Raw genomic sequence first — 19,755 nt, forward strand, 5'->3', positions numbered from 1 at the left:
TCAGAAGGTAGTAAAAGTTATTGGCAGTTATTTTGTACAATGAATTAAAAAGTAATTGGGATCTGTTGGAAGTTGGATTTTCAAACTTTTAAGAGTTGACCTTTACATTTAGAGACAATATTGGCTTACTGTGATCCATTCAATTTATTCCTTTTTTGTTTCTTTACTTGGTCATAAAAAAAATTTCTTTAACAAAACCTGCAGGAACCCTGATTCTCCAGATTATTAAAATGTACTTGACACTAAAAAAAGTCCTCTTCCAAGGTTCTTTGGGGAACCTCAAATGCATCTTCTGTGGCATTTCTGCAAAAACCTAATTTTGGAACCTTTATTTTTAATAGTGTAGCTGGAGAATAGAGCTGACCTGAAGTGTAGATGTAAGACCTAGCATTACGCATCTTCTTTGCTACAGCTGTCAGGTTTTCCTTATACCTCTGGGTAACAGCTCTGACATAAACATCATGAGATTCCATCAGCGGAATATGGGAATCAGCAGGCTTCCGGATGTTTCAATCTCAGGGAAAGGAACCTTTGACGGAACGATCCGGTTGGCCAGCTGTGCGCCGATATTGTTTTCATAAGGTTTTGATTGAACAATCTTCAATAGCTGCACTGTAGCATTTAAAGCTTAACTAGTAGCAGGGGATCTGGTAATTATGTGTTAGACCACAGCAGAGGGCACAGTGTCAGAGCTTTGCTCTTCACAAATTCCAATGGTTTGCGTTTTTAAACTCCCAACGAATTCCATCGGGGGTTTTTTGCTTATGTACTGCATGCCTATATGTTTAAAACAAACACTGGAGTTATGCATGTCAGTGGACGTCCCATTTAATGCCACCCGGAGGTTGCCATGGTTTCTGGATCCACACAATAATTGGCTTAAGGGATGTGAGTTTGCCTTATGTGCACTTGTCGCGGTTGAGAAGCGGAGGTCTCAGAGCCTGGCTTATTATCGACTTACTTGTTAAAGCATATGAAATGGCGCCGATTTCAAAGACCACTAAAATATTGTGTGAGTTATGGGAAGATATGCATGTATGCGTGCACAAATGCACACTCACACGCAGGCTCATATTGCATTCCGCCAGTCTACATTAGATATTGGGTCCGCTGGGAAATATAATACACCATCTTGAGTTTTAATCATGGTTTATAAACTAGACCAAATTTAAAGCATGACAGAGTGATGGATTTCAGCTCACCACCCAAGTTCAAACCTACGCCAGCTTCGATCGAATAGGTTGAGCTCTTTGGTTCGAGATACGGTTTCAAGTGCAATTTAATGAGTATTGATTTAATGAGACTGTGGATACCAGCTGCGGTGGCCGGCTCTCCAGAGGCCCGGCGGAATTGTTTGTTACGTAAAAAGAGTCCTTAATTGGGTGAAAATGTCTGTTCATCTTCAGCTCCGCTCTGGATGGGCGAAGGATTTAGAAATTGCTGACACATATGAAAGGATGTTTTCTTTATCAGGAAAGATTAATCAAAGCAACCCATGCAAGGAACTTTTCTGTAAGGTTGGGTTGTTAATGGCGTGAGAGAAGAGAAAGAACGAGAAGAAAGCAAAAGGGAAGAGGAGGCCATCCGTAGAGAGTTAACTCACAGGGTTTGTGTTGGGTTATTTTAAAGTGAAGCTCGTTTTATTTTGAAACGTGGTCATATCATAACCGCTCCCTGAAAACACATTCACAGCTCCCACTGGGAACCAGTTTCAAACAATTTTGCCGCTTATGGTGTTATTGCTTGTGTGTGAGTTGAGTTAGATGTGAGAAGCCGTCAGGTTTGTTATTTTGCTGGCTCATTAGACCACGGAGATGGATTTGAGATTTCTAATGATGCACAACTTATGTTGGATTTACTGTTGCACTCTGTTCATTCCTGCTGTGTAAAAGACGTTAAATAAGCAGTGTGCATCGAGAGGCCTACAGTAGGTTCCAAAAACCATGAGACCATATTTAATTGAATGATTGTTTTATTTTATTTTATTACTTTTTGATGCAATAATAGTGATACATATCATTTAAATTATTAATTTGTTTTTTATTCATTTCTTTTTTTTTTGCAAACAATAAATTTATTTTCCTGTGAACCCTGAAATTTTTGTGTCAGTGATATTACTTGGAAATTTACTGTATGACATCCAAGCACATCCAACAATGAAGAACTGTACATAAGTTTGAATATTGGTAACATATATCTGTCAAACCGTGTTATTTTAGAATTATTTATGTGCTATTATAGTATTTATAAATATTTTGAATTAGCTTTTATTTTTATATTTTCAGTTATCATTTTAAATATTACAATTAATTAAATTAAATTAATTCATGATCTATTTTATTTCTAGTCTGCTCCTTGTTTTCTTTTCATTTAAAAAAAGGATCCTTTAACACTAGTGTTCTCTATTCCTTTTCTGTTCTATCTACTTTTATTTTTATTTATAATAAAACAAACTAACTAAAAACCTTGTTACATGTATTGCGTTTGACTAACCAAGGCTTGTCACAGTACTTACATGTTATTGCTCTTTTGTTGATTTAGATTTTTGGATATAAACATCTGCTAAATGCAAATGTACATTTTGACCATGCTTTTTAATATTAGTACCATATTTATATTTTATTTCATTTAATTTCAGATTTATTTCTCATTAACAAAAATTACTTTAATAGTTTTGGTTTTAGCTAACCATAACAACACTGCTGGCAAACATATAAAAAATTGTAAACAAATCTAAACAAATTACAAGTATTGTATTAGCAAATAGATTTCTGATTTTTTGTAATTTTTTTTTTTATGAATTTCCATGGACAACCAGTTTGCAGAAACTTGTTAAGTTGTTAGCTTAATAGCAAAAGAAGGACAAACCAAATTCTCAAGTTCATGTTCATTTTTGAATTCAACTTTTAACTCATTTTATGGTACAATTTTTTATTTTTATTTTTTTTATTATTATTATTATTTTTTAATACGAAGCAAAATGTGAGGTTTTTGTGCTAGTGGTCTCAGACTTTGGGAACCCTCTGTGTATTTATCAACTCCGTATCCATATATATGCTGACGACATCATACCCTGACACAGATTTTAATATGCAAGAATTCCTTCCTCCTTGTTTCTTCAAATATATATTTTTTTCATCTCATGCCAGAAAATGGGAGGAGGGGATAAAGAGAGAGAGATGGAAAGAGAGCTTGAGAGGCAATTGTGAATTGCGAGTGTGAAAGGACAGCCCACAAACATGGGTAACGGGAGAATTCACAACCCGGCAACTTGCACTGACTAATTTAGGCATTCATCCCTGGGTTGCTTAGCAACACTCGGGGGCTTGGTTCCCATACAGCTGTTTCTGTGAGCCAACAAGGGTTCGAATCACTAATCAATAGCACCTTCTCATTGTCACGAGTTAACTCGAGCATCTTGATTGCATGTTCGGTGGGCGGTCATCAGCGATTTTTAAAAACATCTCGAGCCACTAATGGGCTGAACTTGAAGAATTTTGGGGCAACTGCTTTTATCTCAGTACTTTGTGTCATAATGGTGGTGTTTTGAATCAAATTATCCCAGCATGGCCTTGTCACCCAGCTGATTCAACAACACACTCCAATCAGTCTACCTAGAGGAATCCAAGCAGGGGGAGGCTTGAACTGATAGTACAGTGAATGATTTGGTGGCTGGGAGAGAGTGATGTAGAGGAAGAGAGATAGAGAGAGGAAAGGGGGCGGGGCGAAATTGAAAGAAACTGAGACTGAGCGAGAGAGTTAGTGTGTACGTAAGTGTGTCATCAAGAGAGAGAGAGCGAGCGAAGAAACATGCAAGGCTTATGCACTCTGCCGTTTCCTCTCGCAGTCACAGACGGCATCATGTGGAGCGGGCACTGTCACCACAGTGCTTCCCTTCTCCGTCACCCTCTCCGTTGTGCTTCACTGACCGAGGAACCTCAGTCCAGAAGAACCTGACCTTCTCTTTCCAAGTTCCTCAAGGCGAAACGGACATTCCAAGGGAGTTATTGATCAGTAAACTCAGAGGAGATATGAAGTCTTTACTGAATGCCTTCAAGAAAGAAGGTAAGAGGTGATCTTTTGGGTTTTTGAGGGTCTAGAGCAGGGGTCTCCTGACCTTTGGTGACTTCTGTTCCATAGGATTAGTGCTCAGAACTCCAGCCTTAGAGCTAACGGGTGTTCTGACCTTTCTTAGGTGTGGAAAAGTCTTTGAGTTCTATCATGTAATTATGACAGATTGTAACAAAAGTTGAATGTGAAGAGCGAATTAGTCTGAGGCGGAGAGAACATCACTTTGAGAGAGTCATTTCTGTCTGCAAGGAATTCAATCAACTTCATGCTGTGAATTTTTAACCTTTAAAACTTACACATATGTAAGTTTCTCAACATATGTGTTCTACCTTTCTTACAGTTTCGTTTATTGGAATTGGTGCATTTTATGTTAAGAATGTTGCTGTTGGAATGTTGCCACTTTGATTTCACTTGTTTGAAGGAAATGACTGTTCATCAGCGTTCCTAAACCAACGTGTTCCGGCAGCCTATGTGCTTGTGATGTCATCGTCTTCAGTTGGTGACAGAAAAACCCTGTTTGTTGTGCTTTATGGGGCTGCATGAACCATGTAGATCACCCCCCCACCACTGTGACATTATCAATGTCGGCTTCTTTTAATTGGCAGGTTTCATGCCACATCTTTGGGGATGGGTGGATTTCTTCACGGCTTGTGGGGGTTGGGTTTGTACATTATTGCTGTAATGATCACTCTACAGTAGCCTTTTAAATAATGAACAGGAGCATATGTACCTCTGAGACTATCATAATAACCGTCATCCAATGAAAACCTTCCGTGACACTGAAGATGATCTAACTGCTCCAGGTTGCCATTACGTCAGCACATTAATGAACAGTGGAGACTGGTCTTTGTTTAGCAATGTAATTCTCCTCTATGCTTCTCCTGGGTTTTTTTCAGAATATATTTATAGCGTTTGTCTCACCCAGCAAGTGATATCTAGTTCATGCGTGAAAAGTGGGCCTGGTGTTTCTGAGAAACAAGCTCTTTTGGATAAACATCTTCCTGAACCACCTTTAATTTGGCAGTGGTTAAATAATAATAGGCACTCATCATGCATATACAGTGCGAACATTGAACTCCAGGGATTTCCCTAGGCCCAATAAGGGGGGTGTTGTGGAGATATAGGCTTCATCTGGCCCTGAAATGTGTGCATATTACCTAGGAACCACAGAAGTTGGCTGCTGTGGGTGTATGTCTCTGGAGACCAGAATGATCAGCATAGTCTTGCTGTTTAAGAAAAAAAAAAAAACTTTGTTTGCGGTATTATAGGAGTATTAAGATGTAACTTTGTTGATTTCCGCAAGAAATGCATTTGACTCATCTCTCAGTTTGAAAAAAAAAAAAAAAAAAAAAAAAGTTTTACAAAGTCTATTGGGCATTGAAGTAAAAGATAAATCTAAAAATCTAAAAGATAAAAAAAGGTTTCCTTTTTTTTTTTTTTTTTTTTTTAGCACTACTAGTAACACCAAACTGTCTGTTTTCAGACAGGTGTTCCAAACAGTCTGCCATTGGTCAGCCAAAACAAATAGCCCCGCCCCAAACCCCATTTGGCTGAGGCAGTGTTGCTTGTTCTAGTTTGGAATAAGAAACAAAAAAAATACACAGAGCAGTATTTTGAAAGCACCACAGACACACAATGTTAACAACTTACAAATACTGTTATCTATTGCGCTGGGATAGAAGACAGTACACAATTGTTCAAAAGCTTGGAGTTTGTAAGAGTTGTTCTTATGTAGAAATTAAGGATGTTATTCACCCTAGGGCGTGTTAAATGTATCAAAAGTGACAAAATACATTTATCAAGATTTCTTCTTAACTTTCTGTTCATCAGTCCAGATGATGCAAAAAATCCAGAAGTATGACTTCTTTCTATAAAAATATTAAGCAGCACATGTGTTTTCATCATTGATAATAATAAGAAATGTTTCTTGAGAAGCAAATCAGCATATTAAAATGAATTCTGAAGGATCACGTGACACTGAAGACTACACAGGAATAACTAAATGTAATTTTTAAATATATATATAAAAAAAACAGTTTGTAATAGTGTATGACAATATGAAATCACCAAATGTCAGTATTTATGATTAAATCAATGCAGCCATGGTGAGCATAAGAGACTTAAAAAAAAAACTTACAACCTCAAACGTTTAAACTGTAGTGTATTTAACATTAAAAAAAGGCAAACTATTTCACAACACATTTAGTAAGTCTGGTAACTTTTTGTGTGATACCACAAAGTGATTTATCCACTAAGCTTCTGTTTATATAAATCAGACTTTACCCAGAGGAATTACATTAGTAAATGATAAAGTCCATTGACCTAGAAATTCATAGAATCCTGTTCCTAAATGCTTTCAGTTTGCGAATACCTATTTTGTGTGTGTGTTGGACGAGTTGAAATGAATGGTAACACATAAGCTTCCAATTTGTACAGCATTTATTAATCTAGGTGAATATCAATTTATGCTTTTTTAAAGTCATTCTCTTTCTTAATACATCAAATAATGTAATCCAATAACGCAATGTAATTGTAAATCCATATTAGCTATTGAACTAATTTTAAAGTATTTAAAGCATAATTGTAAAATTTTAGCTAATTATTTAGCTTATTTAACTGTTCGGTCCTTTACTTTGACAAAGTTCTTTGTGTGTTGTAGGAAGCTGAAGCACAGTCTAGCAGCTTGTATGTGAAAACACGTTATAGTGCTCTAATTATTGCAACTTTCAATGGAACGAAGGACACCTAAAAAACTGAACTGCTTTGATGCAAACTGAGTAATTAAAAGTCTTACCTATTCTTTTTCTGTAACCACTCTCTTTGTTTCTGTAACTCTCGCAGTGCCTTTTCGGGAGGCACCGACAGGCACGGGTCGGAGCAGGCTGCTGCAGCAAACGCCGCCGCAGCACCAGGGTAGGAACACTCTTGCCGCCCCACGCATGCTGCTCCGCTCCAACAGCGACAACAACCTGAACGTCAACAAGCTACCGCTGGACCGTTCTCGCTCGCCCTCTCCTACCGCCTCCCCCCTGCGCAGCCTCTCGCCCCGCCACCCCCAGCAGATGCAGAACAGCCCCAATGGCACGGTGAAGACCATGGCCCTGGGGGGACGCTCCGCCCGAAGCCGTTCCCCTTCCCTGGGCCGACTGGGGGAGGGAGAAACCCGGAGACAGACCCCTCAGCGCCACAGCAGGTCAGTGGCTGTCCCAGGAGGGAGCAATGGGACTTGGGACAACTGCCTCTGTGTCCATGTCTGACCGTGTGTCCAGTTTCGTCCAGTTTTGTCTGGTCCCTCATGTCCAGGCTGGAATGTGTCCCTTTTCTTTGAAGACAAAGATGTTTTTATCTATTGCCACCAGAGGCCCTACAGTATTTATGGAAAATCTGTGTTATTTTTAAAAGGTCTTGTGTGGATGCAAATAGGACTAGACTGCAGAGATGCATGGCTTTTCCAAAATGTTACTCCATATAGTGGACTTCAGTGGGGTCAATGGGTTGAATGTCCAAATTACAGTTTCAGTGCAGCTTCCAAGGGCTCTACACAATCCCAGCCAAGGAATAAGGGTCTTATCTAGTGAAATGATTGGTCATTTTCTAAAAAAAAAAAATATATATACTTTTTAACCACAAATGACCACTCGTCTTGCACTTGCTCTGCGTCCATTATGTAGTCATGTTAGAGAGGTCACGTGTGACATAGGCAGAAATAATGACCCAGTGTTTTCAAAGTGAACGTGCAAAGACACTTAAACTGCCTTTACAAAAATAAGATAAAACAACGATGTCAGACAATTTTGAAGTCGGAGGAGAAAATGAGATCAAGTTTTTTGCTGTAACCTTCCTTTTTGAACTGAAGTACAAAGACAAAGAACTAACCGTGTGTGACCTTTCCAATGTGATTATGCAATGCTCGAAGTCGCACATGCGCATTGTAGAGCTAGTGCAAGACAAACATTTGTGTTAAAAAAATATTCGATTTTTTTTTAGAAAATGATAATTCGTTTAGTTAGATAAGACACTTATTCATTGGCTGGGATCATGTAGAGCCCTTTGAAGTTGCACTGAAACTCTAATTTGGACCTTCAACCTATTGGAAACTACTGAAGTCCACTATATGGGGCAAAATCCTGGAATGTTTTCCTCAAAAAACTTAACTTCTTTGCAGTTAAAGAAAAATAGACATGAACATCTTGGATGACATGGGGGTGAGTAAATTATCAAGAAACTAATCCTTTAAGGCCTGTTCACACTATAACCATTCTAATGAAATTGTAAAAATTATTTAAACCACAACTATAATGATAACGAAACAGAGGAACAGTATCAGTTGAATCACTTTCAGAATATTTTTTTCTAGTTGATGAATGCTTGAAAACAGTGACGGCAAATCAGAATCCACCTAACTTTAAAAACAGCGTGAGCATTTGAAGAGGCAGATGACACTGTAATTGCAAGAAAAAAATGTCCTATTGAGTGAATATTTAATATGTAAACATTGTTCAGTGTTTCAACAGTCCTTCCCTTGGTGACTTGCTGAATAATGAATAAACTATTAATTTTTAAAGTGCATTGTAGAATATTTTGAATCCTCCTATAGCATCTTTTATGCAAGTATGACTTGTAAGGGTAATTTTTAGAAATAATACACATTGAAATGATTACCATGCACCAGTAAGTTTTTATAAAAGTAAAGGAATAGATCATCCAAAAATGAAAAGTCTCTTCTTGTTTTCTCGCCCTCATGTCATTCCGAATATTTCATTTTTACACAACTCTATTTTATGGCCTTAAAACACTTGGTATGGGATAGTCATGTTACTTTTATAGTGCCTTGGCTTCCTTTTTGATGCTAAAAAACCCTCAATGCCCATTCAATGTTATTATAATGAAAGAGCAGTTAGGACATTGGTCAAAATGGTTTACAAAAGAAATCAGTCATACTGATTTGGAACTACATGAGGGTGAATAGATGAATTTCTAATACAGCATATAGACAACTATGTGACTTCAGCATTGAATGGTACCTATAAAACCCATGCGGTTTGCTTATTGCATTGAAAAGAAACAGCGACAAATATTTGGACATCTGTCTGTAAAAAAAAACTGAGCAGCCAGGGTTTGGTTGCATTTGCAATGTGACATGCACCTGATCCAGGATGGGTTTGGACAGACATGGGTTTGGGCTGTTGTTTTTTGAGCTTTGTGACTTTGGCTGCAGAAGCGCAAAATACAAATGTGCGATATGGAGATTTGGCACACAAATAGGCCACAGCGAGAGGTAAGAATCTGCTCAGAAAGATGGAGAGCTTGTTGTGTGTGGCCATGCATATATATATTTCCCAGTGAGTGAATGCATGCGTGGGTGCTTGTCATGTAGTGAAAGTTCAGCGTGCATGTGTGCATGAGTGTGTGCGCTTGTGTGCGTCTGCGCGCATGCATGTGTATCGGTGGGTGTGCGAATCTTGTCACTCAACAGGGGTTCCAGCGCGAGAGCAGGCTCAGTACAGTAAGTGGGCCAGGCCAATTACTCACTTCCATTGCAAAAAACTCTAATTAGATGTCATTTTAAAAAGGAAGAATTAACTCCTCTGGTATTTGACCCTGTTCTCCTCTCATTTCTCACGCTGCAGCCTATTTAGATTAGTTTGTTGTTCTAGACATGTTTTACGATGGCATTTCAGCTGCCGATGCGGGCCAGCCTAAACAAAAACGGACAATAAATGAAAACAAAGACTACACATCTGGTCTTTTGGCTCCAAAAGCAGGGTCTTCGATTCCAGCTAGTGCCAGTGATGAACCCATGCAAATATCATTGGCTTCCGTGCCTGCATATGCGGCTCAAATGGAACGCTATTCCTTAGTTACAGCAGCAGTTGCTATGGCTGTGTCCGTATGGTGTGTGTACATGTATGAGTGTGTCACTTTCAGTCGATGTCTATGTGTCTTCTATGTGGCTTCTACTCCGTGGTGTATTAGATAATGTGGCTGCTCTTCAGAGGCTCAGAATGGAAGCGAAGCAGATGTAGTCAGTTGTAGCATCATATTGCTATTTGTCAACCGCTATAAGCAAGGGAAATACGAGACGCTCCGCCTCGTGCCAGTAAAGGTCATGTTGTAGAAACACCATGCCGCTTGTTCAGAGTTGTTTTGAAGATCTACCCCCATGAAAACAAGTGCTATGGTATTTACATTTAGGTTTTTCAAGGTTTTTCCTAAAAATACTATAGTACTGCAATAAATAGGGTCTAGAAAATGTATCACAGTATTTTGTCCATGGGAATTTGTGGTGCTTTTAATGTAAAAATTAAGAAAAACATGCAGGATTTGACTAATGAAGGCAGGGGAATATGAAAAAAACTGTCCATTTAAATTTATGACAATAACATAATTTATAACAACAACAACAACAACAATAATAATAATAATAATAATAATAATATATACATTTGTGAATGTGTGTGTATGTTTGTACGTATATAATATATAATATACACATACAAATAAATAATGTTCAAATTTTATCACACATTTTTATATAGGGAAAAACAAACATGTGTGTGGTTTATTATTTATTATTAATATTAGTTACGTTAACGTTATGCTGTGTTAACGGGAGACTCTTATTGGGCGATAAAAAAATATCGCCGTTAATCTATTCTCAAAGTTGGGTTGGGAGCTGGCTCTATACTAAGCAAGCTATGATGACTTTCACCTTGATATTTTATATAACCGACTGGCTGAGGCCAGCCTAAAAAGATGCTCAGGACAGTTGACGGGCCACTGCTGCGCATCATCACGAAAGCTTATCTTTTTCACGTGTTTTTAAGCTTTACCGCTTGTCGATTTAAACATTAAAGCATCCAAAAACAAGACGCGGAAAAGCTGAACAGAATAGCTGGTTACTCGCGCGCTGTATACACGTATCACGGACAGTAACACTGAACCGAGCTCTCTTCTGCGAAGTTCTCCTCGAAGTCCCTCCTGCACCTGAACGAACAAATACAAATCACAGTTTGAACAAACAAAAAGATGTGAAAGAGCCCAATTCAGTACTCGCTGTGTTCTGGTGTTCAGGGCTCACGCAGAGAAAGTCGTCTCAAAACACTTGAACTAATTTAGCTACTGGCTGCTGTAATGTTAATCCAAGAAAATGAAAATGAAAATCACTCACTGCTCTTGACTGAATTACTTTGTAGTTTTAACAGTCAAACCAAAAATTATTCAGACACCAGATGTAATGTTTGATATATATAGCAAAACTGTAATAATGTGAGAAATGTTGAAGGTGTCTTAATAAATGTAGGTTTGACTGTATATTTCATTTTTACATTGAAGACTATCCAGTGCTATTTTACATTTAATTATTTGGTTTCTGTACCTGGACACCTACAAACTTGAAAAAAACTTAAACATTTGGTAAATAGCACAAATAAATGAAAATAAACGAACATACAAATTAAACAATTTCAAAAAGGGCCCACTGGTACAACCTTCACCGGGTCCCCGCTGACCCCAGCTACAGCCCTGCTCACGCCTGTTTCACACATACTCCATCTACAGTGCGTATGCAGTCCGTGTGCCTTACGTATGTGGTGCAGCACGGACTCGATGTGCTTTCACACAGGACGCGTTTGCAGTCCGCTACTTGGTACGTAAACGTTTGCTGCACTGCTGCAGACGCAACGCTCCTGGAACGCAACTGGAATCCGTTAACATGGGTGCATAAAAAAATATGCAACGCATACGCACTGCAGACGGAGTATGTGTGAAACAGGCGTAAGGTTGTTTGCACCTTGTGCAATGTGGAATTAGTTTACAGCTTTTTCAATCACTTTCAAGCAAGAGATGAGCCCATTTTCTAATGCACCACCTAGTTTGATAAACCCCTTCTCAAAGACTTACTGTTTGTCAATTTTATTTGGGTAACACACATATTCTGAATGTGTGTATATTCTGAATGGGTTTAATCTAGATTAAAAAAATTAATCTATGCCCACCACTAATATATATATATATATATATATATATATATATATATATATATATATATATATATATATATATATATATATATATATATATATATATATTACTATATTAATATTTTATATATAGCCTATACCTGCTATGTTAAGTTGTTAAAATAACCCAGCCAAAAACCTTGGATTAAAGAGTTTTTTTTTTATTTATTTTTTTACTTTCTTTTCATAAAGAATACTTTGAAGAACACCTTCTACATTTATACCACACTGACACCATATTTACTGACTTTCTTAATTAGTACTTTCTTAAAGCCGGCAGCCATATCACCCTGGAGCCCAAGACCGGTTTCCCACTGAAGCTAAGCAGGGCTGAGCCTGGTCAGTACCTGGATGGGAGATCTCCTGAGAAAACTAGGTTGCTGCTGGAAGAGGTGCTAGTGAGGCCAGCAGGGGGTGCTCACCCTGTGGTCTGTGTGGGTCCTAGCGCCCCAGTGTAGTGATGGGGACACTATACTGTCAACAAGCACCGTCCTTCGGATGAGACGTTAAACCGAGGTCCTGACTCTTTGTGGTCATTAAAAATCCCAGGATGTCTTTCGAAAAGAGTAGAGGTGTGACCTCGGCATCCTGGCTAAATTCGCCCATTGGCCTCTGACCAATTGTTGGCCTCCTAACAATCCCCATATCTGCTGATTGGCTTCATCACTCTGTCTCCTCTCCACCAGTAAGCTGGTGTGTGGTGGGCTTTCTGGCGCACTATGGCTGCCGTCGCATCATCCAGGTGGATGCTGCACACTGGTGGTGGATGAGGAGATACCCCCAGACTATGTAAAGCGCTTTGAGTGCCTAGAAAAGCGCTATATAAATGTAATGAATTATTATTATTATTAGTACTATGGATTTCACAGTTGTTCTTGAAGTTATTCATTTTACTTCCTCGTCATTTAAAACAAACAAACTCTGTTCATAAAATCTTAGTGTAATGCTTCGGATAAGTTGAAAAGCAGTTAGATATACATCCTGTAGCTTGAACACTACAGTAGCCTATAGCTTGCAGCATGCTCAAGTTCAAGTTCAAGTCTGCTTTATTGTCAATTTCCACATGTACAGTACATACATACAGAGACTCGAAATTGCGTTACTCTCAGACCCCGGTGCATACAGATAACATTAACATTAAAGCCTAAAAAATCTAGATCAAATATAAAATGTAGATACAACTATCCAATAAGGGAATGTAAAAAAAAGGCATATAATAAAATTAAAAATAAAGTTAAATAAAGCAGCGCAAGGCAAATGACAGATATAGTCCAAATCAATGAAGTGAACAACAGTGCAGATAAAAGATTTTTAGTGCAAAAAAAATCCCTTATTAAAAATATCTTATTAAGTCTGGTTAAAGTGACAAGTGACAAGTGACAAAGGGCTCAAGAGCAGTTATTTTATTTAACTGACTGATGAGGTAGTGGAATGACATCAGTTCCATGCTGAATGAGGAAGTGAGCAGACCAATGCTGCACAAAGTGACTAGTGCATGCCATCATATAATTAGTGTGTGTGGGGGGGGTTCATAGTTCAGTGGTGCCTGGGGAAGAAGAGGGTAGGGGGGGCAAGTTCGGGAGGGAGTTCAGCTTCCTGACAGCCTGGTGGATGAAGCTGTCCTTCAGTCTGCTGGTCCTGGCTTAGAGACGCCGCAGTCTCCTCCCTTATGGCAGCAGACTGAAGAAGCTGTGTGATGGGTGAGTGGGATCACCTGTGATGCAGAGGGCTTTGCGGGTGAGATGTGTTCCATAAATGTCCTGGAGGGAGGGAAGAGAGACACCAATGATCTTCTCAGCTGCTCTCACTATGCGTTGCAGAGTCTTTTGGCAGGACGCGTTGCAGGCGCCATACCACACAGTGATGCAGCTCGTCAGGATGCTCTCGATGGTGCCTCTGTAGAAGGTGTAGATGATGGGGGCCGGGGCTCTGGCTCTCCTCAGTTTGCGGAGGAAGTAGAGACACTGTTGTGATTTCTTGGCCAGTGCTGCGATGTTTTCAGTCCAGGAGAGGTCCTCTGTGATGTGCACACCCAGGAACTTGGTGCTGCTCACTCTCTCCACAGTCGCACCATTGATGGTCAGAGGAACTTGCTGAGTGTGTGCTCTCCTGAAGTCTACAACAATCTCCTTTGTCTTCTCCACGTTCAGAGAGAGATTGTTGTCACAGCACCACTTGGCCAGGCGGCTCACCTCACTCCTGTAGTTTGTCTCATCTTTGTTGCTAATGAGACCCACCACAGTCGTGTCATCTGCAAACTTAATAAAGAGGTTGGAGTTGTGTGATGGTGTGCAGTCATGGGTCAGCAGAGTGAAGAGGAGGGGGCTCAGAACACACATCCTTGGGGGGCCCCAGTGTTCAGTGTGATGGTGCTGGATGTGTTGCTGCCGACCCGTACTGCCTGAGGACTTCCAGTCAGAAAGTCCAACAGCCAGTTGTACAACGAAGTGTTGAGCCCCAGCTGAATCAGTTTATAAATGAGCTGTTGAGGGATGATTGTGTTGAATACTGAACTGAAGTCTATGAACAGCATTCTGACATATGAGTCCTTTTTGTCCAGATGTGTGAGTGCTGAGTGTAGGGTAGTGGCGGTAGTGGCGATGGCATCATCGGTCGACCTGTTGGACCGATATGCAAACTGGAAGGGGTCCAGGTAGGGGGGGAGGGCAGACTTGATGTGGTGCATGACTAGCCGTTCAAAGCACTTCATGAGGATGGGGGTAAGTGCAACAGGACGGTAGTCATTGAAGTAGGATGGAGATGGCTTCTTCGGAACTGGAATGATGGTGGTAGTTTTGAAACATGTGGTAACAACAGCCTGACTCAGTGAGATGTTGAAAATGTCTGTGAAGACATCAGTGAGTTCTGCTGCACAGTCTTTCAGTACAAGCCCAGGGATGTTGTCAGGACCCGGAGCTTTGCGTGCATTGATCCTGCTGAAGGATCTCCTCACGCTGTCTGAGGTCAGCGTCAACACCTGGTCGCCGGGAGGAGGTGGAGTGTTCTGTGCAGTAGTGCTGTTTTGTTGCTCAAAGCGAGCAAAGAAGGTGATCAGCTCGTTCAGCAGAGAGATGTTGTTGTCACAGGTCCGTGGTCGGGGCTTGTAGTCCGTAATGGTCTGTATCCCCTGCCACAGGCTCCTAGTGTCTCTGCTGTCGCTGAGTTGATGAGCTATCCTCCTGGAGTGATGTCTCTTAGCCTCTCTAATGCCACGGGACAGGTTGGCCCTAGCTGTTCTCAGGCCCACCTCATCTCCAGCTCTGAAGGCAGCGTTCCGCATCTTCAGGAGTCTGTAGACCTCCCCTGTCATCCATGGCTTCTGGTTGGCCCGTACAGTGATGGTTTTTGTGACCGTTACATCATCAATACACTTGTTGTTGTAGGCAGTGACAGTCTCTGAGTACTCCTGGAGGTCAGTGGTGTTATTGCATGTGGCAGCCTGCTTAAACATGTCCCAGTCAGTTGTGTTGAAGCAGTCCTGAAGAACCTCTGATGATCCTTCTGGCCACACTTTAATCTGTTTGTAAACTGGTTTGGCGGCTTTAATAAGTGGTATGCACTGTATGCAGGCATTAGCATGACAGTGATGTGGTCTGTTTCCGTGAACACAAAAACACAACAGTCTCTTACAGTCCTCTAAGTTGAGCGTACTAATCGAATGTAGTCCAGTTTATTGTCCAACGAACGTACGTTAGCCAGTATGATGGTGGGGATAGATGGCTTGTGTGGGTTAGCCGTTAGCCTAGCCCAGATACCTCCGCGCTTACCCCTCTTCTGCTTCCTCTCACACCGCTTGTGGCGCCTCCGCTGTGGGCAAGATGCAGTAGTGGGGGTCGGTGATGATGAAGGCCTCCGTAGCAGACCGAGATCCCGCAGCTGTTCCACGTGCGCGGAGTTTAACTGTAAAAATGCGGTTCAAAAATGCTAATCAAATAAACAATACGCACAGTCAGACCCCGGTAAAATGACCAGTGTTTAGTGAACTCCTACAGCGTTAAATGAAGCCCGATTTAGATTGAGCTAAGTTTAACTCTATAGTTGTCAGTATAAGCATAATATGACTGTATGAATGTACAGCTACGTGCTAGACAAGTGTTTGCTGTAGCAGCTAATCTGCCACAGTGGTCATATTTTAATTGCTGCATCAAAATCTTCTAGATGTTGAGACCTTATTTCCTTCAAGCTTAATTAAAAATAGACCTGTGGATGTGACTTTACATGCAGCACTCGAACCAATATCTAACACTTACTGGCCTTGTTTTCTTCCTCCCTGTTTTGCATAAATACCTCAGCCCACATTAACTCTTTTTTTATTTTTTTTTCACCAAAAATAAGATGCGAAGCGCAGTTTATGTAATTTTCTTTGGATGAAGCTGGATAAGAAAGCTTCGCTGCTCGGTTTTGACAGCTAGTTACGTTGGCAGACCGGTTGGCTGCCATAGGCGGTGCTCTAAATGAGTAAGCCACTCATTTATGGTTTGCTGAAATATGTTTGTTTTTCTTCCAGCTGGTGTAGATTCTGTACATGAGACCATTTGAAAGTCGATTATTAAATATCGTCAAGCAATATAAGCAAATTAGGATATTGTTTTTGTTTTGTGCTTATTCATTTAACTACAGTAGGTGGCGAGTAAGTGATATTATGGTATTTTTATGCTTAAAATAGTGTTGTGGCATTTTTTGTGATTTCCAGTTTGCAGCTGAGAGTTAATTTAGCGGTGCTATTATTTTCTCACAGCTGTTGGAGGTTTTGTTACCACTTTTTTGGTATTCTCCATTCATCATCACAATTTCCACACATTTTTGATTTTAAAGTAATAAACCAGGTGTATCTGTTTAGGACTATTTAGCGCATAAACACTTTTCTGACTCCAAAAAAACACATCACATCTGTATCGTTTCGTCAAACTTTATTACTAAAGAAGGCTGATCTGTGTGTGTTGACTTTGGATGATGACATTGAGAGGTTCTCAGTGGAGGCTTAAAAAAGCTGGAGGCACGTAGAGGGCATATATAGGTACTTTGTCCCAATTTCATCTGCTCCTATAGGCTGAAGTCACCAGATGCCACAGGACCTTGAGAGGTGGTGAGGTAGGGCATGTCATGTACAGTATGAACAGGAAGTCACTTATATGATGCTGTACAATGTTTATACTGACAGCATGGAGAGCTGTGTTTCATAATTGCAGAATTCAGGTTTGGGGGTGTGTGTGTGTATATATATATATATATATATATATATATATATATATATATATATATATATATGTGTGTGTATATATATATATATATATATATATATATATATATATGTGTGTGTATATATATAAAATCTAAGGATTTTTTTTCTTTACATTTTTTAAAGCCATCTGAAATTGCTTTGCATTTGGCCATCCTCCTGGCCCCCTTTTGAAGCAAGTCTTGCATTTAAAGGTCAAACTGAAAGCAGGGAAAATAAGGATATGTGCCTCTGAGATTATGCATGTCATCTGAAAACTGGATGTTCTTTTGAAGTTTCGATGTTATTTTTGGGTCCATTGCGCCCTCATTAACACCTTCATTAACAACATCGTCGGGACTGTTCTTTTGTTGAGTCTTTATTGTCAGCATTTTTCTGGAGAAGTTTTTTTGGGGGGGTGGTGGGGGGTTGTGAGCCGTCTGCTCCCACCGAGTGGCTGAAGTTACATTCGGAGTTACTTCAGGACAGGGCTCAGCTGCTTTTCAGAGGCGATGTTTCCTGTGAGCCGTCACTGGATAAATTAATGATTCAGCCTGGCCCTGAGCTAGACTCAAAATTTCAGCTTGTAAGACAACTCCAGGAGCACATCTGGCTTTAATGTATATTTATGGTGTCTATCCAGCAGAGGGAGCCCTTATACTTGTAATAGATGTGGTCTAGTATACAGTACTAGTGTGTCTCAGTGCTTACCATAGACATTGCTAGACTCTATTTTAGCAGGCCTTAACCTCCCTTAGCCTTCATCTCTTTAAAAATAAGTTTAGACGTTAGTGAACTCTCTTCATACAAGCATCTGAGTATTTCTGTCTGAACCCTCACCTTAATAAGCATTGTTAGCTTTATATGTGTGTGTGTGCTTGTTTTTGTGACATATCAGAACACAACTCTGTATAATGACATGGGTATGACACAGGTATTACAAGGAGAGAGTGACTTATGAGGACATAAGCTTATAAACCATACAGAGTTTTTTTTGAGAAAGTAAAAATGCACAAAGTTTCCTGTGAGGGTTAGGCTTAGGTGTAGGGTTGGTGTAGTAGGGCGATAGAATATACAGTTTGTATAGTATAAAAACCATTACGCCTGTGGGATGTCCCCACTTTTCACAAAAACAAACGTAGTAGTAGTTCATAAATGTAGTTCATTAATGTGAATGAGGATAGCAAAATAAAGTGAACTGTGACAAAATTCTTTAAACAGTGGACTACCAGTAAAATCTGGGATCAAAAAATATTCAGCCACTTTCTGACCATGTTTTGCTTCAGTGTTTTTAATTTTTTTATTTAATTTTTTATTGCTAATGCGACCCTTGTACACCACAGACTGAACTAAATTAAGCATTTCTTGGTAATTGATTGACCTAAATTGGAATTATCTAATTGTGTACCTAAATTTAACAGCCAAATAATATTTGTTTGATTGTAATCCATTACGTACCTTTCTATCAAAGTTATCTGACCTTATCAAGATAAACAGTTTTTCTGACAGTTTAACTCTGAGTTCTTGCCTTATTTTATTACCATCTTGTATTATATTATAATTCTGTTTATCATTTCATTAACATTTTCTTCTTCATGTATTCCCACTAGTCCCCGTGCCAACAGGGATGCGTACTCTGGCATGGACACTCCAGGGTCCAAACGCAAGCTTTACAGTGCTGTGCCAGGACGACACTATGTGGTGGTCAAGTCTTACCAACCGCAGGGCGAGGGAGAAATCGCTTTGTATAAGAATGACAGGGTCAAAGGTACATCTAAGTGTCACTTTTACTTACCTTAATTACACCATATGTTATTGGTAGTAAATATGGACATTTTTAAGAGTATGTGCACCAAATGCAGGGACAAGCTGGTTTGTAGCAGGCAGTGCAGCTTCTCCTGCCATATGGAGAGCAAGAATTCACTGTTTCTGCCCTTCGGCATTAGCCTGGCCAGAGCTAGCAACACTTCACAACAGAAAGAGAGGTTTCAGTAGAATGAAGACTTCATTGGATAAAATCAGCATAGGCCTGATATATTATATTGTCATGTGTAAGTGTATACACATCCATAGTGAAGTGGTCAGAATGCCTATTAATGCCAAAGTGATCTTAAAAGAGCTGTATGTGTAATGGGCATTTTTCCTATTGTCATATATAGTATTGCACATGCAGTATGTAAATAATGAGAAGAATGTTTAATATTTATATTTTTGCTGTCTTTTTCATACGTAGTTCTCAGTATTGGAGAAGGAGGATTCTGGGAAGGCAGTGCCCGAGGGAATGTAGGCTGGTTCCCAGCAGAATGCGTGGAAGAGATCCCAAGCAAACCCAACGAGGACAGGCCCTGTGAGTGTCTACACACAAACACACATGCTGTCATGCCAATTTAAAGGTATAGTGCACCAAAAATGACAATTCTGTCATTAATTATTCAGCCTCCTGAC

At 39.8% G+C, this 19,755-nt stretch overlaps 1 protein-coding gene across 1 annotated transcript in view; it reads left to right on the plus strand.

Moving 5' to 3' along the window:
- shank2b (SH3 and multiple ankyrin repeat domains 2b) overlaps nucleotides 1–19,755 on the plus strand; it is a 75,463-nt gene that overhangs the window by 19,690 nt on the left and 36,018 nt on the right. Inside the window, exons 10-12 of the mRNA XM_059535677.1 lie at nucleotides 6,913–7,264; nucleotides 18,921–19,078; nucleotides 19,544–19,657. Of these exons, the coding sequence (XP_059391660.1) occupies nucleotides 6,913–7,264; nucleotides 18,921–19,078; nucleotides 19,544–19,657 (624 nt within the window). The remainder of the gene's footprint in view (nucleotides 1–6,912; nucleotides 7,265–18,920; nucleotides 19,079–19,543; nucleotides 19,658–19,755) is intronic.

The sequence above is a fragment of the Carassius carassius genome, chromosome 43 (assembly GCF_963082965.1).
Source record: "Carassius carassius chromosome 43, fCarCar2.1, whole genome shotgun sequence".
NCBI lineage: Eukaryota > Metazoa > Chordata > Actinopteri > Cypriniformes > Cyprinidae > Carassius > Carassius carassius.